The 23282-nt window shown below is 53.4% G+C and overlaps 1 protein-coding gene across 8 annotated transcripts in view; it reads left to right on the forward strand.

Moving 5' to 3' along the window:
- The window catches only part of HMCN2 (hemicentin 2), a 150360-nt gene that overhangs the window by 73451 nt on the left and 53627 nt on the right, over window positions 1-23282 (forward strand). For 7 of the 8 annotated variants that reach the window (XM_032478661.1, XM_032478662.1, XM_032478659.1 and 4 more), the window contains 17 exons: window positions 3630-3784; window positions 4769-5047; window positions 6492-6773; window positions 7420-7528; window positions 7757-7926; window positions 8821-8975; window positions 9444-9540; window positions 10109-10204; window positions 11101-11277; window positions 12900-13057; window positions 13685-13808; window positions 15166-15341; window positions 15855-15951; window positions 16147-16266; window positions 19017-19178; window positions 19919-20200; window positions 21404-21571. In XM_032478661.1, coding sequence (XP_032334552.1) covers window positions 3630-3784; window positions 4769-5047; window positions 6492-6773; window positions 7420-7528; window positions 7757-7926; window positions 8821-8975; window positions 9444-9540; window positions 10109-10204; window positions 11101-11277; window positions 12900-13057; window positions 13685-13808; window positions 15166-15341; window positions 15855-15951; window positions 16147-16266; window positions 19017-19178; window positions 19919-20200; window positions 21404-21571 — 2807 coding nt within the window. The remainder of the gene's footprint in view (window positions 1-3629; window positions 3785-4768; window positions 5048-6491; window positions 6774-7419; window positions 7529-7756; window positions 7927-8820; window positions 8976-9443; window positions 9541-10108; window positions 10205-11100; window positions 11278-12899; window positions 13058-13684; window positions 13809-15165; window positions 15342-15854; window positions 15952-16146; window positions 16267-19016; window positions 19179-19918; window positions 20201-21403; window positions 21572-23282) is intronic. The other variant, XM_032478660.1, reaches the window with a different exon arrangement.

A 23282-nucleotide genomic window follows, 5' to 3' on the forward strand; every position in this document is an offset into this window, starting at 1 on the left:
ATGGCCTTCTGTGTCTGGCTCAGCACACAGTTTTCAGGGTTCATCCACATTGTAGCAGGTTTCAGTATTTCATCCCTTTTAATGACTGTATAATATTCCATCATAGGAATCGACCCCATTTTGTTTATCTGTTTGTTTTTTTTTTTAACATTTTTAAATTGATTTATAATCATTTTACAATGTTGGGTCAAATTCCAGTGTAGAGCACAATTTTTCAGTTATACGTGAACATACATATATTCATTGTCACATTTTTTTCTCTGTGAGCTACCATAAGATCTTGTGTATATTTCCCTGGGCTATATTATTTATACAATTTTGTTTATCTATTCTACAATTTATCTATTCTACAATTTTGAAATCCCATCTATCCCTTCCCACCCTCTGCCCCCTTGGCAACCACAAGTTTGTATTCTATGTCTATGAGTCTATTTCTGTTTTGTATTTATGCTTTGTTTTTTTGTTTTTGTTTTTCTTTTTTAGATTCCACATATGAGCGATCTCATATGGTATTTTTCTTTATCTTTCTGGCTTACTTCATTCAGAATGACATTCTCCAGGAGCGTCCATGTTGCTGCAAATGGCGTTATGTTGTCGGTTTTTATGGCTGAGTAGTATTTCATTGTATAAATATACCACTTGTTCTGTATCCAGTCATCTGTTGATGGACATTTAGGCTGTTTCCATGTCTTGGCTATTGTAAATAGTGCTGCTATGAACATTTGGGTGCAGGTGTCATCCTGAAGTAGGGTTCCTTCTGGATATAAGCCCAGGAGTGGGATTCCTGGGTCATAAAATAAGTCTATTCCTAGTCTTTTGAGGAATCTCCATACTGTCTTCCACAGTGGCTGCGCCAAACTGCATTCCCACTAGCAGTGTAGGAGGGTTCCCCTTTCTCCACAGCCTCTCCAGCATTTGTCATTTGTGGATTTTTGAATGATGGCCATACTGACTGGTGTGAGGTGATACCTCATTGTAGTTTTGATTTGCATTTCTCTGATAATTAGTGATATTGAGCATTTTTTCATGTGCCTATTGATCATTTGTATGTCTTCTTGGAGAATTGCTTGTTTAGGTCTTCTGCCTATTTTTGGATTGAATTGTTTATTTTTTTCTTATTGAGTCATATGCGCTGCTTATATATTCTGGAGATCAAGCCTTTGTCGGTTTCATTTGCAAAGATCTTCTCTCATTCCATAGGTTGTCTTTTTGTTTTACTTATGGTTTCCTTTGCTGTGCAGAAGCTTGTAAGTTTCATCAGGTCCCATTTGTTTATTCTTGCTTTTATTTCTTCTAGGAGAACATTTTTGAGATGTATGTCACATAATGTTTTGCCTTTATTTTCCTCTAAGAGGTTTATTGTATCTTGTCTTATGTTTAAGTCTTTGATCCATTTTGAGTTGATTTTTGTGTATGGTGTAAGGGAGTGTTCTAGCTTCATTGCTTTACATGCTGCTGTCCAGTTTTCCCAACACCATTTGCTGAAGAGACTGTCTTTATTCCATTGTATATTCTTGCCTCCTTTGTCGAAGATTAGTTGACCAAAAGTTTGTGGGTTCATTTCTGGGCTCTCTATTCTGTTCCATTGCTCTATATGTCTGTTTTTGTACCAATACCATGCTGTCTTGATGACTGTGGCTCTATAGTATTGTCTGAAGTCTGGGCGAGTTATTCCTCCAGCCTCTTTCTTTCTCTTCAGTAATGCTTTGGCAATTCTAGGTCTTTGATGGTTCCATATAAATTTTATTATGATTTGTTCTAGTTCTGTGAAATATGTCCTGGGTAATTTGATAGGGATTGCATTAAATCTGTAGATTGCCTTGGGCAGTGTGACCATTTTAACAATATTGATTCTTCCAATCCAAGAGCATGGGATATCTTTCCATTTTTTAAAGTCTTCTTTAATTTCCCTCATCAATGGTTTATAGTTTTCTGTGTATAGTTCTTTCACCTCCTTGATTAGATTTATTCCTAGGTATTTTATTACTTTGGGTGCTATTTTAAAGGGGATTGTTTCTTTACTTTCTTTCTGTGTTGATTCATTGTTAGTGTGAAGAAATGCCACTGATTTTTGAACATTAATCTTGTAACCTGCTACCTTGCTGAATTCTTCGATCAGCTCTAGTAGTTTTTGTGTGGACTTTTTAGGGTTTTCTATATATAGTAACGTCATCAGCATATAGTGACACTTTCACCTCTTCTTTTCCAATTTGGAGCCCTTTTATTTCTCTCTCTTGCCTGGTTGCTGTGGCTAGGACTTCCAAGACTATGTTGAATAGGAGTGGTGATAGTGGGCAGCCTTGTCTTGTCCCAGATTTTAGCGGGAAGCTTTTGAGTTTTTTACCGTTGAGTACTATGCTGGCTGTAGGTTTGTCATATATAGCTTTTATGATGTTGAGATATGTCCCCTCTATACCCACTTTGGTGAGAGTTTTTATCATAAATGGGTGTTGAATTTTATCAAATGCTTTTTCTGCATCGATTGAGATGATCATGTGGTTTTTGTCCTTTCTCTTGTTGATGTGATGTATTACATTGATTGATTTGCGTATGTTGAACCACCCTTGTGTCCCTGGGATGAACCCCACTTGGTCATGATGTATAATCTTTTTTATGTATTGTTGGATTCTATTTGCTAATATTTTGGTGAGGATTTTGGCGTCTATGTTCATCAGTGATATTGGCCTATAATTCTCTTTTTTGGTAGTGTCTTTGCTTGGTTTTGGTATCAGGGTGATGGTGGCTTCATAGAATGAAGAGTTTGAGAAAGACTGGTATGAGTTCTTCTTTGTATGTTTGGTAGAATTCCCCAGTGAAGCCGTCCGGTCCTGGACTTTTATTTGTAGGGAGGTTTTTTATTGCTATTTCGATTTCACTTCTAGTGATCGATTTGTTCAAGTGGTCAGTTTCTTCTTGATTCAGTCTTGGTGGACAGTATGTTTCCAGAAACTTGTCCATCTCCTCTAGGCTATCCAGTTTGGTTCCATATAGTTTTTCATAATATTCTCATATGATATTCTGTATTTCTATTTTATTTGTTGTAATTTATCCATTATCCTTTCTTATTTTGCTAATTTGTGCTCTCTCTTTTTTCTTCTTTGTGAGTTTGGCCAGAGGTTTATCGATTTTATTTACTTTTTCAAAAAACTAGCTTTTGGTTTGATTGATTTTTTCTATGGTCTTTTTAATCTGTATTTTATTTATTTCCTCCCTAATCTTTATAATTTCCTTCCTTTTGCTGCCTTTTGGGGTTTTTCTTATTTTTCTAGTTCATTCAGCTGGTGGGTTAAATTATTTATTTGAGATTGTTCTTCTTTTTTGAGGGAGGCCTGTATCACTATAAACTTCCCTCTTAGCACTGCCTTTGCTGTGTCGCATAGATTTTGTGTGGTTGTGCTTTCATTTTCATTTGTCTCAAGGTATTTTTTAATTTCAGCTTTGATTTCCTCATTGACCCATTGGTTTTTTGTTTATCTGTTTATCTGTTGATGGGCGCTTGGGCTGTTGGCACATTTTGGTGACTGTGAATCTTTCAGTCTTCCTTTTCTCGAGCAGCAGGCTCTCCTCCGTGCAGCCTGCCCCTGCCAGTTTCTCAGCCTTACTGGCAGTCTTCTCCACCATCTTTCCAGACCTGTTCTCCCCGGGGACCCTCACGTCCAGCTCCAGGAGGATGGCCAGGTTCTCAGAATCACCAGCAGTCACCTGGGGGATGAAGGGCGGTACCAGTGCGTGGCCTTCAGCCCAGCAGGCCAGCAGGCCAAGGATTTCCAGCTCAGAATTCACTGTGAGCCCGGCTTCTTCCCAGCCCCCACCACAGGCTGACCACTGCATGGGGAGGGGGTGAGGAGAGAAATGGGGGCCTATGAGGAGTGAGCCCCCAGTCCAGTAAAGCAGGGTTGTATGGGGGGGAGGTGGGTGGATGGGGGAAAGACAGAGGGAATCTGGCCTGTTTCCCAAATCCCATCCGAGCGTCACAAATTTTACTATTCCTGATTCCACTCAGGATGATTGTTTCTATAAATCAAGTCACTTTTCTTTACAATGAAACACATTTATTTAAAAGGATGTTTAATATCTCACAGGGAAGTTGGAACCAGGGCCACTTGGCCTTCGGGGGAGGAAGCTGGGGAAACAAATGCAACCAAAGAGGGATGTTGGAAACCCTCAGGCGCGAGCTGCCTGCATGTGGTAGAAAGGGCAGGGTAGAAAGTGCTAGAACGTTTAGGAACACACTGGCACCAAACACACCAAACGCCTTTTCCTTTGTTGTAATTGGGCAGGAAGGAGATTTGGGGAGGGTGTAGCTGCTCTGTTATAAGATGCAGGCCCGTGTGCCCTGAGGATTGTCTTGGGTACCACTCGTGGTGTGTGACCAGCCCTGTGGGAACCCCTGATCCAGTTCAGTCCCTCATTTTACAGATTGGGAAACTGAACCCCAGAGAGGGAAAGTGACCTATGCTGGTCACACAGCGAGTTAGAGGCAAAGTGGGGTCCAGAGCCTGACCTGGGGCCCTCTCCCAGCTTCTACGCCTCTTGCGATGGCCAGGCTTGCTTCCTTTGTCACCCAAGCCTGCCTCTCCCATCTGTCCCCAAACCCCACCTCCCCTGCACCGTCCCCCACGGCTTCCCCACCCCTGCAGTAGAAGCCTGTGATGTGTGCAGTGCTTGTGGCCCAGGGGCACGTGCATGCAGCCTTTAGGGATGGGACACCAGCAGCCTCGGTGATGGCCAGGCTCCCTGTGACCGCACCCCTCACCATTGTCCTCAGCACCTCCCACCATCTGGGGTTCCAACGAGACAAGCGAGGTGGCTGTCATGGAGGGCCACCCCGTGCGGTTCCTCTGTGAGGCCCGAGGCGTCCCCACTCCTGACATCACCTGGTTCAAGGACGAGGACCCCCTGCTCCCTGGTGCTGGGGTCGTCTCCACCAGAGGCGGCCGGCAGCTGCAGCTGGAGAGGGCCCGGGGCTCAGACGCGGGCATCTACACCTGCAAGGCCAGCAACGCCGTGGGGGACGTGGAGAAGGCCACCAGGCTGGAGGTTTACGGTGAGCCGCCAGGGGCAGCGGTCAGTCAGCCGGGGTGGGTGGTACGAGGGACTCGGGGCCATGGAGGCCTCCAGCTGTCTCCAAAGGAGGGTGAGGAGAGCGGCAGGGGCCCAGGATACCGCGACTGAGGAGTTACCCAGGGAGAAGGGTCATCTCAGCTCGTCTGAGCCGCCTCAGACGGGCGAGGAGCAGGTCAGGAACAGGGGGTCCTGTCTCGGGGCCCGGGCAGAGCAAGTCAGGAATCCAGGTCTCCCCCCAGGGCTCTTCATGAAACTGCACTCAGGCCCCCGTGATCATTAATAACCAACTGCTCTTAATCAGTCACTTCCTGTGGTCAGCCCTCCCAGGGCTCCTCACAGCAGCACGGTTACAGGGACCAGGGCCCATGTCTCCCCACTCGTGGGTGAGCCTGGTGGGCTCTGGGGCGGGTCGCCCTGCTGGGAGGTGAGGGGACCCAGTTCACACCTAGAGCATCTGACTCTGAATCCTGTGCTACTGCCCTTGGGGCTGGCCTGCCTGGAGGGTCTTGGCTCTCACGGCAGGCGAAGAACGCAGAGGAAGGGGTGTGTGGGGGGGCAGGGATGGGTCCGAGCAGGTGAAGGCTGAGAGGGCAGAATGCAGGCTGGTGGGGTCATCATGGCCTCTTGTGAAGAGTCATCTCTGGAGCTCTGGTCCCCAAAGATACAAGTTGCAAAAGGCTTGGGTGCTGGAGCCCTGGAGACCCCAAAGGGCAGTTGGGATGTGGGGGCTCTAAGGGCAACCTCTGGAGATGAGCCCAGCTGCCTGCTCAGGGACTCTTATTTGGGGATCTGAAGTCCTCCTGGAAATGGAGTGCAAAATGCATGTGTGTGTTTTCAGCGGGGCTTGTGATCCAAACACGGCTGAGAAGCCCATCCCGTTCCCTCATCTCCCTGTTTCTCCTGGTGATGGCTCTGTGGGCTCAGCAACTTGGGGGCCCTCCCCATGGGGGAGAGAGAAGCCCCCCCTCTGGATTGCTGGCTGAGTTAGGAGCCCGCATGGGCCGGGTCACCTGGGCCAGGGTCCGCCCACTTCCTCAGGTCAGGGAGGGGCCTGTAGGAGCAGAGGCTCAGGTCTGGGGCCCAAGGGGAACCCACCACTTTGAGTTCAGCGGATATCGAGGCCTACTGTGTGCAGATGCTGGAGACACGCACAGACAAGCGTTGTTATGCTCACCAAGAGCTCACTGGGGTAGCAGGGCATGGAGAAAAGATGCAAGTGTGTCTGGGGTGGGTACCACCAAGGGGCAGGGGAGGGAGGGAGGGCTTCCAGCCAGGGGTCTGGGAGAGGCTCCCCAGAGGGGATGACATCTGAACAGGGGTTTCAGCTAGCGGAGGAAGGAAGGAGGCATTTCACATGGGAGGAGGTCAGAGAGGGGCTTCATCAGGTTGCTGGCCCCTGAGCAGCCCCCGCGCCTCTTTCCTAGTCCCGCCCACCATCGAGGGTGCTGGCGGAGGGCCTCACGTGGTGAAGGCCGTGGCCGGGAGGTCCTTGGCGCTGGAGTGTGTGGCCAGAGGCCGCCCACCCCCCACCCTCTCCTGGCACCACGAGGGGTTGCCCGTGGCGGAGAGCAACGGGACGTGGGTGGAGGCGGACGGCGGCGTGCTGATCCTGGAGAGCCTGGGGGGAGCGTCCGGAGGCCTGTACAGCTGCGTGGCCAGCAGCCCCGCGGGGGAGGCCGTGCTGCAGTACTCTGTGGAGGTGCAAGGTGAGCACAGGCCTGTCCCACCCGAGTCCCCCGGGCTGCGTGTGGAGGGGATGGAAGGTGGGGGAGAATTGACCAGTGCTCCCTGAGTTGCATGAGACAGAAAAGGAGACAGATGAGGACACTGAGACCTGGGATGGGGGCCCCTTGGGGCTTGGAGGGGGCAGGGTTGGCTCCTGGGATCAAGGGTCCCTGCTCCTGCCCAGGACGCTGGGTCAGGTCAGCCAGGATGAAGGACACAGCTCTGCCTTCTGCGAGACGCTCTGGATCAGTGGGATGGACATTTATGGAGAGCTCCCTGAGGCCCAAAGCTGGGTGGTGGGCGCAGGCTCTGGGGGCGGGTGGATGGGTCCTTTTCCTGCTGCTTCCACTCCACAGACACTTCTCAGCCACTAACTCTGAGATGAGGCAGGGGACAGGCAGAAGGGACTCCTGAGCCCTGGGTCTGGTGGGAAGACAGACGCCAAGTAAACAGACCAAGCGTGCGGGGAGGTCGGGGGACCACTCACGTGACCTGGTAGTCCTGGAAGGCCTCCTGGAGGAGGGCCCATTTATGGGGGGACTTGGAGGGTGAGGTGAGGCTGGCCTTGGTCTGGTGGCACTGGGACTGGAATTTTCCCAAACACCCAGTGGTGGCTCCTGCCTGCAGTGCCCCCGCAGCTCCTGGTGGCTGAAGGCTTGGGCCAGGTGACCACCCTCGTGGGACAGCCCCTGGAACTTCCCTGCCAGGCCTCGGGCTCCCCGTTGCCCGCTATCCAGTGCGTATTGGGCGGTGGAGGCCAGAACTGGGGGGCTGAGGTGGGAGTAGAGAGGGCATGCTTGTGGGGTGGGTGGGGATGGGAGATGCTTCCCTTCCCAGGGGCAAGAAAGAGGCCATGGAGCCAGGGATGTGAGAGCAGGAGAGATGCTGCCAGGCCCCCTGGCTTGTCTTGTTGCCCTTGCCTTCCCTGGCCTCAGGCTGACCTGTCTCGCTCCATACACTTTAGGTGGCTTCAGAATGGCCGCCCGGCCGAGGAGCTGGCCGGTGTGCAGGTGGCCTCGCAGGGGACCACCCTGCACATCGACCATGTGGAGCTGGACCATGCGGGCCTCTTTGCCTGCCAGGCTACCAATGAAGCGGGCACTGCTGCGGCCGAGGTGGAGTTGTCTGTGCAAGGTGAGGGGGGCCTGGGGTTCTGGGGCAGTGGTAGCTGGAGATGCTGGAGGGTGAAGGCAGAGGTCATGGTCTTCTGTGCCTTTGTCAGGCCTGGGGGACGTGGGAAGGTCATGGAGCCAGTCTTCTCTAGGCTGGACTTCCCAGCTTCCCAAAGAGACACAGGAGTGAGAGGGTGGTCTTAGCTGCTCACCACACTTGTCATCTGCCCAGTCCACAGACCCTTAGTCCCCTCCTCAGCTCCCCCCAACCCCACCCCCTGTTCCCTGGCACTTGCTCTATGCTGAGCACACTGATCTTCAACTCTTAAAATACATCGGCTTTCTTACCTTTATTTAAGCCTGCAAATGCTGTTCCCTCTGCCTCTTCCTCTTTGCCTGCTTAGCTCCTCCCTACCTTTCAGGTCTGTCCTAAAACACCCCTTCCTCCAGGAAGCCCTCCTTAATTCTACCATGGTTATAATCTGCACTGCCCAGCCTCTCATGGCCATAGCCCCCCACCCACTGTATTGGGATTGCTTATTTGGTTGCTCATCTCCATGGCCCAGTTTGGGAGCTCTGAGGGTGGTGCAGAGCTTTCTCTGATGTGTTCCTGTGCCTAGTACAGTGTGGGGCACAGAGTAGATGGTTAATGCCCACACGGATGTCTGGATGGATGATGGTTGGATGATGGATGATGGATGGGAGAATTTTAAAGGGAAAGACCTGCTCTACTGGCTCCCAGTCTGGTGCTCTTCCCCCAAGGCCGGGTGTCTGGTGGGTTGAGTGGGGAGAGGCTAGAGGACAGTTCTGCAAGGTCACTTCCTCACCCCCCAGGCATTGAGGAAGTTTCTGGGTGCCCACTGCACCCCTCCTGACCCTCACCAGGCCCTCCCTACCTCTCTCTTCCTCTGCCCAGAGCTCCCATCGGTGGTCATCATTGGGGGTGAGAACATCACAGCCCCTTTCCTGCAGCCTGTGACCCTCCGATGTGCAGGGACTGGGGTGCCTACCCCAAGCCTCCGCTGGTGGAAGGATGGGGTGGCCCTGGCGGCCTCAGGGGGGAACCTGCAGGTACATGCAAGGGTCCCAGGGCTGGTGGGCCAACCTGGCACAGGTGGAGGGGATGCTTTTTAGGGGCCCTGTAGAGCCTGACCAGGGCCCTGGCAGCCTGGGGGCAGGACGAACAGAGTCCACTCATCCTGGAAATGCTCACTGGGGTGCTGAGTCTGAGGAAAGAAGGGAGCCCTTAGCCTAGTTGAGGTCCCTGGTGTTTCAGCTGTCAGAGGGAGAAAGTAGGGGAAGGGGCATATCCCCAAGATCAGAGGGATCCCCTGGAATCTGAATGCGTGGCTCAGAGCTCCACCCCCAGAGCCAAGCCTTGCCCACGACTCACTTCAACTGCCCTGGGGTCAGCAGCAGCCTGGCCACTTGCCACGTCCCAGTGTCGCTCTGACCACCCTCTGGTTCTGGGCCCCTGGCCCTACCCACATCCCTGGCACACACTTGCCCCTCCTCCTCTCCGCCCTCCTCCCCGCCCAGATTGAGAAGGTGGACCTGAGGGACGAAGGCATCTACACTTGTGTTGCCACTAACCTGGCTGGGGAGAGAAAGAGGGACGTGGCGCTCAAGGTGCTGGGTGAGGATACGGGCGGAGGCGGAGCCTGGGCCTGGGATGGTGGGTGACTGAGGGCTCGCGGGGCTGCCATGGGGGGTCCAGGAGGGCTTGGGGTTCTAAAATCAATGTCATGTCCTTAACTTTAGAAGAAGAGAGTCATTTGCTCTGTGGCCCCTTCTGGTTGTTTCCTGCTGGATGGATTGTCAGTAGACGGCCTTGGTCTCAATCATACTTGCCTTTGCTTGTTCATATGGGGTTCATTTACGTCCTTGTGTGTCTGAGCACATCCCCGCTCTTGTCAGTCTTGTCACTCTTCGTGGCTGCCTGGGCTCCACCTCCCCGCTGTGCTGATGTCTGTTCCTGGGGGTCGGGCACCAGGGTCGTCCCTGTCGTACAACTGCCACGCAGGTTGCCTCCCAATGCCTTGCACTTGGGTCAGGAGCGGCGTTTCCTGGTCAGCGGACTTGAGCTGTTTTGGAGACTTGTTGTCCAGCCCCTTTGGGAAGGCCTGGGAGGGGCATTGGGAGTGGCTGAGATGAGCCACCTAGAGCCTGCACCCCCCAAGCCAGGGCTCTCCTTGTCTCCCCAGTGCCCCCCAACATCGAGCCAGGCCCGGTCAACAAAGCAGTGCTGGAAAATGCCTCCGTAACCTTGGAGTGTCTGGCTTCAGGCGTGCCTTCTCCTGGTAAGACCTCTCCTCTGGGCTGAAAGCCGCCTCCGGCCAGCGCCAGTTCCCCATCTAAAGAGGCCCGCCAGTGCCAGGGACCGCTCTGGCTGTGCGCCAAACAGGATGAAATTAGCACCCCCACCCCCATGTTCCTCTCTTCCTTCTCACCAGCTGTTCATCCAGTGCCCATTAAGCACCAGTCCCCACCATGGCCCAGAGCCTTTGTGCTGGTGCCTGAAACAAACCTGCAGGTTGCTGCTGAGTTTGCAGCTTCACAGGGCTGCCCCGGGGCTGGGGTGAGAACCAGGACCTCTGAGTTGCCGTCTGTCTGGGCCTCTGCTCTGGAGAAGCAGTTGAGGAAAGGGCTGGGAGCTGGGGTGGGTGTTGGGCAGACAGAATGGGCCCAGGAAGAGGATCCATTTCCTGTCCCCCATGTGAACCAAGTCTCCCCTGCTTTGTCTGGGGTATTGAGCCCTGGAGGTATTTGCCCCCTTCTGGGGGGGGGGGTGGCGGGGAACCCTATTCTGGGACGGGTCCTGGCAGGATATAAGGAAGTGAAGATACAATCGGTCCATACCTCTGAGGCTGCTGCCTTGGGTGCACCGTGTTCTCCTCTAAAGCTCTCTCTCGAGAGTGGTCTCCTGGCAGGGGGAGGAGGAGATGAGGTGGGGCTGATTTTGACTCTTCTGGCTCCTGGCTGCCCCAGGCTGCATCCCTCTCTGCCTTGGGTTCCATCTCAGACAACACTGCCCTGTTCTGTCCCTGCCCCACTTCGTGGAGAACGCTGGCTTTCTCCCGTGCCTGAAATAGTGGCACACCATGTGGCCACCCTGGAAGCCTCTCTTGGATGCCCATGACACCGGCACGGTCTGAAGGGCTGGCAGGGCCCCTATCATCTCTCATCTCTTCTCCAGATATCTCCTGGTTCAAGGGCCGCCAGCCTCTCTCTGCCCGGAAGGGAGTGACGGTGTCAGCTGATGGAAGAGCTCTCCGCATTGAGCAAGCCCGATTTTCTGATGCTGGGAGCTACCGCTGTGTGGCATCCAATGTGGCAGGCAGCACAGAGCTGCAGTATGGCCTACGGGTCAATGGTGAGCTGCCCTGTAACTAAAAGGAGCCTTGTCTGAAAAGTTGTCTTCCTTCCATTTGTCCATTAGTCTGTTCATCCATCTGTCATCCATCCTTTCTTTCTTCCACCCACCATCCATCATCCATTCATCCATCCTTCTTTCATTCATCTTTCCTTCCTTCCATCCATCCATTCATCCATCCATTCTTCCACCTATGTGCAGAAACACCTACCTGCCCAGCCATTGATCCAACCATCCATCCAACCCCCTGCCTGTCCATCCAGCCACCCATCTAACCATCCAGTTGTCTATCTACCCAACCATTTATTCAAACATTCATTCCTCCATCTATCTATCTTCTATCCAACCACATTTACTGAGCACAGGCAGACCCTGAAGACATTGCTGGTTCAGTTCTAGACCACCACAATAAAGCAAGTCACATGAATTTTTTGGTTTCTCAGTGCATACAAAAGTTATGCTTACATTATACTGTAGTCTGTCTAAAAAAATAATGTACATACCTTAATTTAAAATATTTTATTGCTAAAAAATGCTAACCATCATCTGAGCCTTTGGTGAGTCGTAGTAGTAAGAGCAGAGATCACTGATCACAGGTCACCATGACAGATACAACAATAACGAAAAAGTTTGAAATATTGGGAGAATTACCAGAATGTGACACAGAGACCAAAGATGAGCAAATGCTGTTAGAAAATTGGCCCCGACAGACTTGCTCAATGCAGGGCGGCCACAAACCTTCAACTTGTAAAAGAAACACAACATCTGCAAAGTGCAGTAAAGTGAAGCCCAGTAGGACGAGCTGTTCCCGTGCGCGTCCTGGGCAGACCCTGGGGCTGCGGCCCCGAGCCACACGGACCCGGGAGCTGTCGGTCTAGTCAAGGACACAGTGGCTGGGCACTTACCCACAGTGCTGTTCCATTGTGATAAGACCTAGGAAAGGTGAGTGCCTGGAACTGGGGTGCTGGCCTGGCCTGGGGAGTCCCGGGAGGCATCTCTGAGAGCTGGATAGCTAAGTGGAGACCACATGCCAAGCCCTGAGGCTGTAGAGAATTTGAGGAACTGGAAGGAAGCCGGGGGCCTGGAGCTTACAGAACCGTGAGAGGAGGGGCCAGGTGTGCTGGTGTCCAGATGGAGCTGGAGAGATTGGGTCTGTATCCTAAGAGAAGAGGGTAGCTGGACAAGAGGCTGGGGCCCCAAGCATCATGGCTCAGGCCTTCCAGATGCAACTGAATCTTCTGGCCATTTTCTGCCCAAGAGTGGGCACCTGTAGGCTGATACCTCTGAGTTGGGAAACAGAACCTGCCCGGGGATCCCCAACCCTTGTTACCCTACACTATCCCCATGGTAATGACCTCATGCTGACCAGAGGCCCAAGTTCAAGTGCTGCTTCTGCCAGTTCCTAGCTGGTCAACCTTGGGCAGGTGACTTGCCCTCTCTGAGCCTTAGTTTCTATGGAAGCCTTATGGTGGAGGTAGAAGGATGAGATGAGAACTGTGGAGTGGCATGCCCTGCGCTCTTGTGTGTGGCTGTGTGGTCCTGTGAGGGTGCCTAGTCAGAGGCCCTGCCTGCTTCGTCCCCGGGGGGCTCAGCCCGTGCCCTGTGTCTCCCTGGCTCTGCAGTGCCTCCACGCATCACGCTGCCGCCCAGCCTGCCAGGCCCCGTGCTGCTCCACACCCCGGTTCGGCTGACCTGCAACGCCACTGGAGTCCCCAGCCCCATGCTGATATGGCTGAAGGATGGAAACCCCGTGTCCACTGCAGGGACCTCCAGCCTCCAGGTCAGTAGGGCTGGGTGGTCCCGGCTCACCTCCCTGGTGCCCCAGCAGGTGCTGGGAGCAGAGGTCAGGGTCTGGGAGCACCAAGGTGCGAGGGAAGCAGTGACGGCCCGGAAGGGTTGGCTGGAGCTGCTTAACAGTGTAGAGCCAGATGGTCTCCAGAAACACCACATGCCACAGACATGAGCCAAACATGGAATTGTAAAGTTCCTAGTAGCAGTGTTAAGATGTGTAAAAAGAAGCAGGTGAAACCAATTTTAATAATACATTTTATTTAACACAGTATACCCCAAAAGCATCGTTTCATCACATGACCATTATAGAAAATTATTAACTAGACATGTCACATTCTTTTTGTACAAACTCTTTGAAATCTGTTGTGCCTCTTACACTCGGGGACCAGCCCCATTTCAAAAGGTCCCCAGCCACAGCTCTGCTCCGGGGAGCTCCTTCTAAAGACCAGTGCAGTTGGCCATCAGTGGCAAAGGTCCCAAGGTCTGGGTACAGCTCACAGCTCCCCTGCGTTGTGGGGGGCTCTGGGGGTCTGGGGCGGGCTGCCCAGGTGTGCCGGCCAGCAGGGCCAGCTTGTGAAGGTGCATGACCTCATGTGGGCTTCCTTCTGGGGCGCAGGTCTTCCCTGGGGGCCGGGTCCTCACGCTGGCCAGTGTCCGGGCCTCGGACTCAGGCAGCTACTCCTGCGTGGCCGTGAGCGCAGTGGGCGAGGATCGCCAGGACGTCATGCTGAATGTCCACAGTGAGTGTCAGGCCCTGGAGGCTGCCAGGTCCAGGCCGGCAGCTCGAGAACGTGGATCTAGGGCATCCCCAGCCACATCCGAAGAGGGAGGGGGCGGCTGGGTGTGGGAGGTCTGGCCTGAGACTGTGGCTGCCTTCATGTGGGGGTCAGTTGGACCCCCAGGGCCCCGACTTAGAGTATGAACTCCCTCATCATGGACAGGTGGGCAGGTGGGCCACCCAGCTCAGCCAGAAGCTCTGTATTCAGGGAGCAGGACGTAGCAGGAGGAACACCAGGCCAAGAGTCAGGGGGTCATACAATCTCACTGTCGTGGTCAAATGGGGGTAACCATCTGTTTGGGGAAAGGCAGTGTGGGGTGGTGGTTAGGAACACTGGCTCTCTAGTGCTGCGGACCTGGATTCAAATCCTGCCTCACCACTTTCTAGCTCCGGGACCTTGGGCTGGTTGCTTTGCTTCTCTGAGCCTCCATTTCCTCTTCCATAAGATGCGAATAAGATAGCACCCCCCTCAGAGGGCGTCATGGGATTCACTAAGCTCATGAAACACCCAGTTATAGTCGCTGTTACTGAAAAATTTCCTCGTCAGGGACTTTGTGGGGCTCTGTGGAGGAAAACATAAGAACTCTGGCAAACGCAGAGCCTTGGGCAGGAGGGGTGAGGAAGCGTCTGGTTCTAGCTCTTTCCCTTTGCTGGAGTCAAGATAATAGATATTCTGTGCCGGGCACTCACCTGCATCATTGTGTCTAATCTCACGTGGCCCCACAAGCTGGCCCCCATTTGACAGAAGAGGAAACTGAGGCCCAGAGAGGCTGAGTTAGGTCTCCAGGGCCTCACAGAGTGACCAACGATAGCTCGCAGGGCTTCACCTGGTGGGAGCACTGACTCCGGACCCTGCCTTCTTAACTCTGACACTGCACTGGTTGGTTTTGTCACAGGGAAAAAGGTGGTTCTGGGACCTGCTTTTATAAAACTTTTTTTAAAATTAAAATTTTAAGTAAAAAATTTTTTTTAAGATATTGTAGATTCACATACAGTTGTAAGAAATGAAACAGAGAGATCCTAGGTCCCCTTTCATCAGTGGTAACATCTGGTACAACTAAAGTACACAGTCGGATTCGGGACATTGATGTTGTTATAATCCACCATCCTTTTCAAGTTTGGGGGCCTCCTCTGAAGGTCGTTGAGGGAGGACAAGAGGGCTGCAGCTCAGGGAGTGGCCCCCATCCCAGTGACGACGTCCCATCCCCTGGTGTTGGCTCTTGGCTGCTGGAAGGGGAGGACCTGGCCCAGGTCGTGGCCCTGTCCTGCCAGCCCCACTCACGTGCCTGACACAGCCCCTCTCCTGCCCACTCCTGCAGTGCCCCCGAGCATCCTTGGAGAAGAGCTGAACGTGTCCGTCGTGGCCAATGAGTCAGTGGCAATGGAATGCCAGAGCCACGCTGTGCCCCCTCCCTTGCTGAGCTGGCGGAAGGACGGCCGACCCCTGGAGCCTCGGCCCGGTGTCCGCCTCTCCGCAGACAAGGCCTTGCTGGAGGTGTGTGACCTGTGAGGTCCTCACCTGTCCCAGAGAATAGCTCAACTGCGTCAGCTGGGGGAGGGGAGGTACCTCTCCCAGCTACTGGGGAGATCCCTCCACTCCAGCCTGCTCCTCCTCCTCCCACCCCTCTGCACCTTGTGATATGATCATTTGCAACTCTGAGCACCACCATTTGGTTTCCTCTTCCCTTCATTCTTCAAAGCCACAGCCCAGCTCTATCTCCCCCTAGGTTAGGATTTGACTCCTGATGACAGGGCCCCCTCCACCTCCTCCTTGGAACAGGGCTGGGCTGTGGATGTGAAGTGGGGTGAGGCTGGCAGGGCCGCCATTTGTCCCCAAGCCGTGTCAGGCCACCAAGGCCCTGGCTTCTAGGAACTTCCTGGTATAAGATGCTGTCATTGCCCCCAGGTCCCAAGTGGGAGGGTGGGACTCAGTGAGGTCATGTGACATGTCCAAGGTAACCCCATCTCTGTGCGGCCCCTGCTGATGGGTTGTTCTGCTCTCGGCCAGGTGGACAGAGCAGAGGTGTGGGATGCAGGCCGCTACACCTGTGAGGCGCTGAACCAGGCGGGCCGCTCGGAGAAACACTACAACCTAAATGTCTGGGGTGAGGGGCTCCTGGGTTGCGCGGGGTCCCTCCCGTGCCCCTGTCAGGCTGGCTCTCAAGCCCTGGGTGGAGGCAGAGTGCTGCCTTGGGTGGGTCCCGGGAAACAGCCCTCCTCCACCTCACCTCCCCCGGGGGCCCTTTCTCATTCCAGCCCACAGCTTCCTGCTCCCTCACCTCCTCTCTGCTTTTACTCAGTCCCTCCAGTGTTCCCCTCACCGGAGCCCCGCACCCTGACTGTGACTGAGGGGCACTCCGCCAGGCTGTCCTGCGAATGTCGGGGCATCCCCTTCCCCAAGATCTCCTGGAGGAAGGACGGTAGGATGGCTGCCCCTGCCCAGTTCCACCCTCATGGCCCCACACGAGGAGGAAGCTCCCCCTGCCCTCGCTGGGTGCCGCCCCAGACCCTAGCTGAGATGGACATGGGAGCTTTAGAGGGTACAGGTGCAGGTTACAGAAATGATGCTTCCGAAGCCCCTCTTTGCTCCGTCCCTGAGTCTGCAGGCCCCCCAGCCCCTTCTCAGCCAGTGAGAGCTAGATTGATCCTCATGCCTCTTCTTCCAGGAAGCCCTCCCTGACCTCCACCTCAGTCTAGGGCAGAGCCTCCTTGATGCCACCCCTGTGTGTTAACTTGTCATGTCATCTACCCTAGTCCTTCAATGTTTTCTCCTCCGTGAGTCTGTAAGCCCCATGAGGCACTGTCTGAGAATTCAGCAATGGCCAAGACAGTGCCTGGTACAAAACAGGTGCTCAATAAATATTTGGAATTCATTCATCTAACCAGTATTTATTGAGAACCTCTCTATGCGAGGCCCCATTCTAGGTTCTGGAAATACAGTGATGGGTTGAGGCAGTCAGATAATTAACAAAAAGTTAGTCATTTTTACTGTGCTTTGCTTTATTGAGTCTCACAGACGTTACATTTTCACAAATTGAAGGTTTGTGGCAACCCTGCCTCCAGCCAATCTGTTGGCGCTATTTTTCCAGCAGCATTTGCTTACTTTGGGTCTCTGTCACATTTTGATAATTCTCACAATATTTATAACGTTTTCATTATTATTATCCTTTTTATGGCAATCTGTGGCTATTGAAAAAAGATTATGACACAAAGGCTCAGGTGACGGTTAACATTTTTTTAGCAGTACAGTATTTTTTAATTGAGGTATGCACGTTGTTTTTTTAATTTCATTCATTCAATGACTATTAAATTGAGGTTTGTTGCACATAAGGTGAACAAATCTTCAGTATGTGGCTTGGTGAATTTGGGGGGTTTTTTTGGGAGGGGAGGTAATTAGGCTTACTTATTTATTTATTCTTTGTTGGAGGTACTGGGGGTTGAACCCAGGGCCTTGTGTATGCTAAGGACTTGCTCTACCACTGAGCTATATGCTGCCCCCCATTGTTTTTTAAACGTAATGCTATTGCACACTTAACAGACTCCAGTATAGTGTAAACATAATTTTTATATGCTCTGGGAAATCAAAAAATTCATGTGACTTGCTTTATTTTGATATTTGCTTTATTGCGGTGGCCTGGAACTGACCCTGCAATATCTCTGAGGTTTGCCTGTAAATGACTTAATACCTGACGTGATAAGTGCTCTGGAGAAAAAAAAAGCCGGGAAGGGGGAGAAGATGTGCTGGGAGCTGGGGAGGGGGTTGGATTTGCTATTTTAAGTGGAGTGGCCAGGGACACTTGAACAAGCAGACTTGAAGAAGGTGAAGGGTGAACATGGGAATATTGTAGGGGAAAGCATTCCAGGCAGATGTGATGGCAGGTGCAAAGGCCCTGGGGCAGGAATGAGACAAGCATGTTTGGAGAACAGCAAAGAGGCCAATGGGGCTGGAGCAGATTCAGCAAGGAGCAGCAGCAGGACATGGTCAACCGAGTGATGGGGACTGGATCAAAGGCTGTTGTGAGGATCTCAGCTTTTACCTTGAGTGAGATGGGGCTACTGTGGGGCTCTGGAAAGGGGAAGGACACAATCCGATTTGTACTCTAGCAGGTTCCTGCCGGTGTGATGAGCATAGACCATGGGGAGCAAGGGTGGGAGCAGGGTGGCCAGGGAGGAGGCTCCTGCAGGGGCTCCAGGCAAAAGATACTGGTGCCTGTAGGTAGGTAAGTAGCCATGAGGTGTTGGGAGGGGGCCATAATCTGGATGAGTTTCAAAGGTGGTGCTGGCAGGATTTCCTGGATGAGGGCTGAGAAAGAGGAGGAGTCGGGGATGACTGGAGGTTCTGGCTTGACAGTCAGGGGAGTTCTGCTGCCATCACTGAGACGAAGAGGCTACGGGGGCAAGTTTTGGGGCCAGGTCCAGAGTTTGGGCCCTGTTAATTTTGAGATCTGCTAGCCACCCAATGAGTTGTCAGCTGGGCAGACGTAGGTGTCTGGCGCTCAGAGGAGAGGTCTGGCCTAACAATAAATCTAGAAGCAGAAAGACCTTGAGATCACCAGGAGACAGAGTATGGACAGAGGATAGACCATAAGAGGGAGGAGGTATCGTCCTGTGGCCACTGGGGCTCCTGCCCCTGCTGGGACACATGTTGATGGCTGGCCAGAGCCCAGAGGGCTGCTCCTGTGAACAGGTGCAAGGTGACGAAAGTTAGTGTTTAATCCGGTGCCTTGGGGTCTACAAAATCCTTCCCTGCATCGGAGTCTCCTTGCTGCCAGGTGTGCCAGCTGCTTGGTCTCCCTCCCCTGGTCAGTGTAGCTAGATGGATGGGTCATTTATTCAATAGCCTTCACTGAGCCCTATGATGCGCCAGGCCCTGGACAGCCTCTAACAATCCCGGGGGAAAGTGAGGCAGGTGTGCCTTCCAGGACAGCCCAGGCCAGGGCAGGATTCAGATGGCCACCTGCAGGCAGATCTGTGTTAGGAAGAAGATCAGAGTTATGGGAGCTCAGAGCAGGTTCCAGGATCAGTTTTGATACTTAGGGAAGGCTTCCTGGTGGAGGTGATGTCTCAGTGGACACCTGAGGAATGAGCAGGAGCTGGTCAGGATGGACGAGAGGACAAATGTTCTTGGTGGAAGGCCTGGGGACCAAGGGCTTCTTTCTCGTGCATCCAGGTCTGCCCCTGCCTGGAGAGGGGGCCAGCCTTGGGCAGGTGTCAGCTGTGGGGCGGCTGCTGTACCTGGGACAGGCCCAGCCAGCCCAGGAGGGAACATACACCTGTGAGTGCAGCAACGTGGCAGGAAATAGCAGCCAGGACCAGCAGCTGGAGGTGCACGGTGAGTCGGGCTGGGATGGCCTGAGCCAGGTGGGAGGGGTCAGAAGGGGCCAGAAGGGTGGGCAACCAGGCACCCTGGCAGGGCAGCCCTCACCCCCAGAACCTGAGCAGAGACAGGGACAGGAATGATGAGAGCCCTGAGACTACTGGCGTTTTGACTGCCCCTCCTGGTCAGCTTCTTACAGCTCTTGCCCTCAGCATGAGAGATTGGGCAGCTCCCAGTGGCCCCCAAGGAAAAAAACACAGCTTGAGACAGCTGGAAACTAAAAGAATGTAAAATTTATATGAACTCTTCTGTATAATAGAAACCTGCATCTCCATCTGCTTGTCCTGCAGTGATGAAATTAAATCTCTCAGCCTTGTAAAAATCATTCTAGAAAATACAACCAAGAAAGGCGCTGCTCTGTGTCTTGGGGAGACCCCCCTTGAGGAACAATCCCTCCCCCCGACCTCTAGCTCTGGGAAGCCTCTGGTTTCTGAGGCAGAAAAGCCCTCCCAGATCTTAAGGGCTGTGCTGTGAGCTCGTTGTCTGAACAGCAGGCCCACGGTGATTCCCAGCGTACCCCATTACAGAGATGCAAAGTGGAGGCCCGGAGAGGTGAGGCCACCTGGCTAAGGTCACACAGCCAGCAAGGGGCAGGGGGACGATAGGCCAAAGGAGGCGTGCCCAGAGCCTGGCAAGTGGGGAGTTCTTGGTGCTCAGCGGCCAGCTTTCCCTGACGTGCCTTCTCCACATCCCAGTTCCCCCTCAGATTATAGGCGCCCGGGAACCCCACACACAGGTCTCCGTGGTCCAGGACGAGGAGGCCACCCTGGAATGCAACGCCACAGGGAAACCACCACCCAGGGTGACGTGGGAGCGGGCCGGCCAGCCGGTGGGGGCCGAGCCTGGCCTGAGGCTGCAGGACCAGGGGCAGAGGCTGCACATGGAGCGGGCTCAGGCTGCCCACGCTGGGCACTACAGCTGCGTGGCCGAGAACGTGGCCGGGAGGGCCGAGAGGAGGTTTGCGCTCTCTGTGCTGGGTGAGGACTGGCAGCAGCTGGAGGAGGGCAGGAAGGGGCTGGACTCGAGAGGCAAGGCTGCCTCAGTCTGTAGGCATAGCCTTCCAGCTGTGCTCCTGGGGCCACCCCTTGTTCTGCCAGGAGTCAGACATCTGGTGAGGGCTGCTGTTGGGGGAAGCTGCAAACACTGCTCTCAATGTCAGGACTGGCTCCAAGTAGCCCTCACTTCCATTCCTTTCTCCCTCCCTCCCTTGTTTACTGTTCCCCTACCCTGTTCTGGGCAATCTTTGTCCTGCATGATTCATATGTGATGGAGGAATTTGTGGGTCTGGGAGAGATCAGACCCTGAACACCGTCCTGGGAAATCAGGGCAGCTTCCTGTAGGAGGTGACCTTTTAGCTGAAATGTGAAAGCTGAGGAGGAGTTAATCGAGTGGTGGGGTGAGAGGAAGAGTGCCAAGCAGAGGGAGCAGAGTCTGCGGAGGCCTGGAGCACATCCACAGTGGCCAGAACAGCCTCATGATCCCAATCTTTTATTGAGCTCCTACTGCAGACCTCAGGGTGGAGGCAGAGAGTGGGAAGAGATAAGGAGGGAGAGGTGCACAGGGATTCTTTAAGGAGGCCCCCCTCTCTCACTTTTTTTTTTTAATGAGGGGGAGGTAATTTGATTATTTATTTATATTTGGAGGAGGTACTGGGGATTGAACCCAGGACCTCGTGCGTGCTAAGCATGTGCTCTACCGCTATACCCTCCCCGCCAGGAGGCCCCGCTCATCATGCCTCTGGCATTGCTGGGACCCCCAGCCTCGTCCACTTATCCATGCCCGGTGGAATGCAGCTTCTTTTTGGAATGGAACTCTGCTGTGTGCATTTAGGGACCCACCTGTATTCTCCTTACTCTAATGCCAGTATTATTTGCTCAGTCTTTAAGCAAATTAGCCAGGCACTGTGTTGTGCTTAGCACTTCATACGTGTTCTTGTTGAACGCTCCAGGCGTCCCTCTGAGGGGTCAGGGAAACTGCGGCCCAAGTCCCACACCAAAGCCCAGCCTGTGGCCACCACTCTCCCCCTTCAGCAGGAGCAGCTCTGATCTTGTCACTTCTGCTGCTCAGACTCCCCCAGCTGAGGGGTGGGGGTCCTGGGAGAGGGTGCTGGTGGGGGTGTGGGGAAGGAGCATCCAGCCCCACTGTCTTCATCCTGAATGTGGCTTCTCCTCTGCATCCAGTGCCCCCAGAGCTCATCGGTGACTTGGACCCACTGACCAACGTCACTGCTGCCTTGCACAGCCCCTTGACGCTGCTCTGTGAAGCCACAGGCATCCCACCCCCGGGGGTCCGCTGGTTCCGAGGGGAGGAGCCCATCAGTGCTGGGGAGGACACCTACCTCTTGGCAGGTAAGGTGCCAGTCAGGGGAGTATCTGGGTATCAGGTCTGGCCCTCTGCCTCTGTCCATCACGTTCCCATGATCTGTAATCCTGAGCTGCTTGGTTGGGATAACCATTTCAGCTGTTGGTCCCCCAAGAGTGCACCCCAAAACACTGGTTGGTTGATGTGCTCTAAGAGAAGAAAAAAACTGGATTTAAATAAGTTTGGAGAAGGCTCTCTGCTCTGCTCTCCTGGAGACTCATGGTGACCTATTGTACAGTCAAGGTTCTGATAAGTCCTACAGCAAAGATTCTCCTGGCGCTTATGTAACATCCCATAGAGCTGTAACAAACTTTTGGAAATGCTGATCTAAGCACTTTCTCCTCTGAATATTCATCTTCGTCACAAAGTTGGTCTGTGATGGTCCTTGCTGATATACAGTGTAGAGTCTGGCCTGTGTGTGTGGATTCCTTCTACAGGCTTTGGGATTGTTGTTCTTTTATTTCTGGTATCTGCCCCCTGGTGGATGAGGCTGGACTAGAGGCCTATGCAGGTTTCCTGGCAGGAGCTGGTGCCTGCTCACTGCTGGGTGAAGCTTTGTCCTGGACCTCTGGTGGGCAGGCCGTGTCTAGAGGCCTTGGTGGCTCAGTAAGTCTGCTGATGGGTGGGGCTGGGTTCCTACCCTGTATGTTGTTTGGCCTGAGGCTTCCAGCCCTTAAGCCTACAGGCTGTCTTGGTGCTAATGATCCGATCAAGATGTCATGCTCCAGGAAAGCTCTCATAGATTAACACTACAGGAATGTTTGCCACCAGCTTTTATGTCCCCTGGTGAGCCACAGCCGTCCCCCATGTTGTCAGGAGACCCTCCAAAACCAACAGGCAGGTCTGGCCCAAGTTCCTATGAAATCACTGCCTCTGCCCTCAGACCTGGTGCACGTGAGATTCTGTGTACGCTTCCCAAGAGAATGAAGTCTGTTTCTCCCAGGGCCGTGGGGCTCCGGGAGCTAAGCCTCACTGGCCTTCAAAACCAGATGGCCTGTGATCTCCTCCTTCTTCCAATGCCAGAGCCCTGGGCTGGGGAGCCTGACGTGGGGCTCAGAACTCCCACTCCTGTGGGAGGGCCTCTGCAACTTAATTATTCTTCAGCTTGTGGGTCACCCACTCGGAGGGGGATGGGGCCCGATATATCACAGGCACCCCCCCCCACCATCCCGCTGTGGTTCCCTTTATGTTTCCAGTTGAAGAAGATCTTTTTTTGCTAAGTTCCAGTCTTTTTATTTTTGATGGTTGTTTAGCAGTTAGTTGTGGTTTTGTTGTAGCCGCGAGGAGAGGTGAGCTCGTGGTCCTACCACTCTGCTATCTTGACCGGAAATCCTCGCTGGAACACAAACGGGGAGGCCAAGAAGCAGCATCCCATCAGAATCTTGCAGGGCCCCTAGGCCCACTGAAGCTCAGCTTCAAGGACCCCATCCACTGTTCCACACAGCCAAAGCTGGGGTGGCAAATAAGTTTCCCCTGTGCACCACTTCTGAGCACTTGGTCGAGGCTGTCAGATTCGTTGTGATGGTATGAATTCAGAGACTGCATCTGGGCCCAGCAGAAAGGAGAGTGGCGATCAGTTAGTGATGTCTGCCCTGGATGCAGGAATAGCAGTGATGACATGTGTCCTGTGTACTGTCTTCCTTGGGCTGCTCTTAGGAGATCCGTGGGTTCCTCTGAGAGGAGCTGGTTCACCTCTGA

This window comes from Camelus ferus, chromosome 4, assembly GCF_009834535.1.
Source record: "Camelus ferus isolate YT-003-E chromosome 4, BCGSAC_Cfer_1.0, whole genome shotgun sequence".
Taxonomy (NCBI): domain Eukaryota; kingdom Metazoa; phylum Chordata; class Mammalia; order Artiodactyla; family Camelidae; genus Camelus; species Camelus ferus.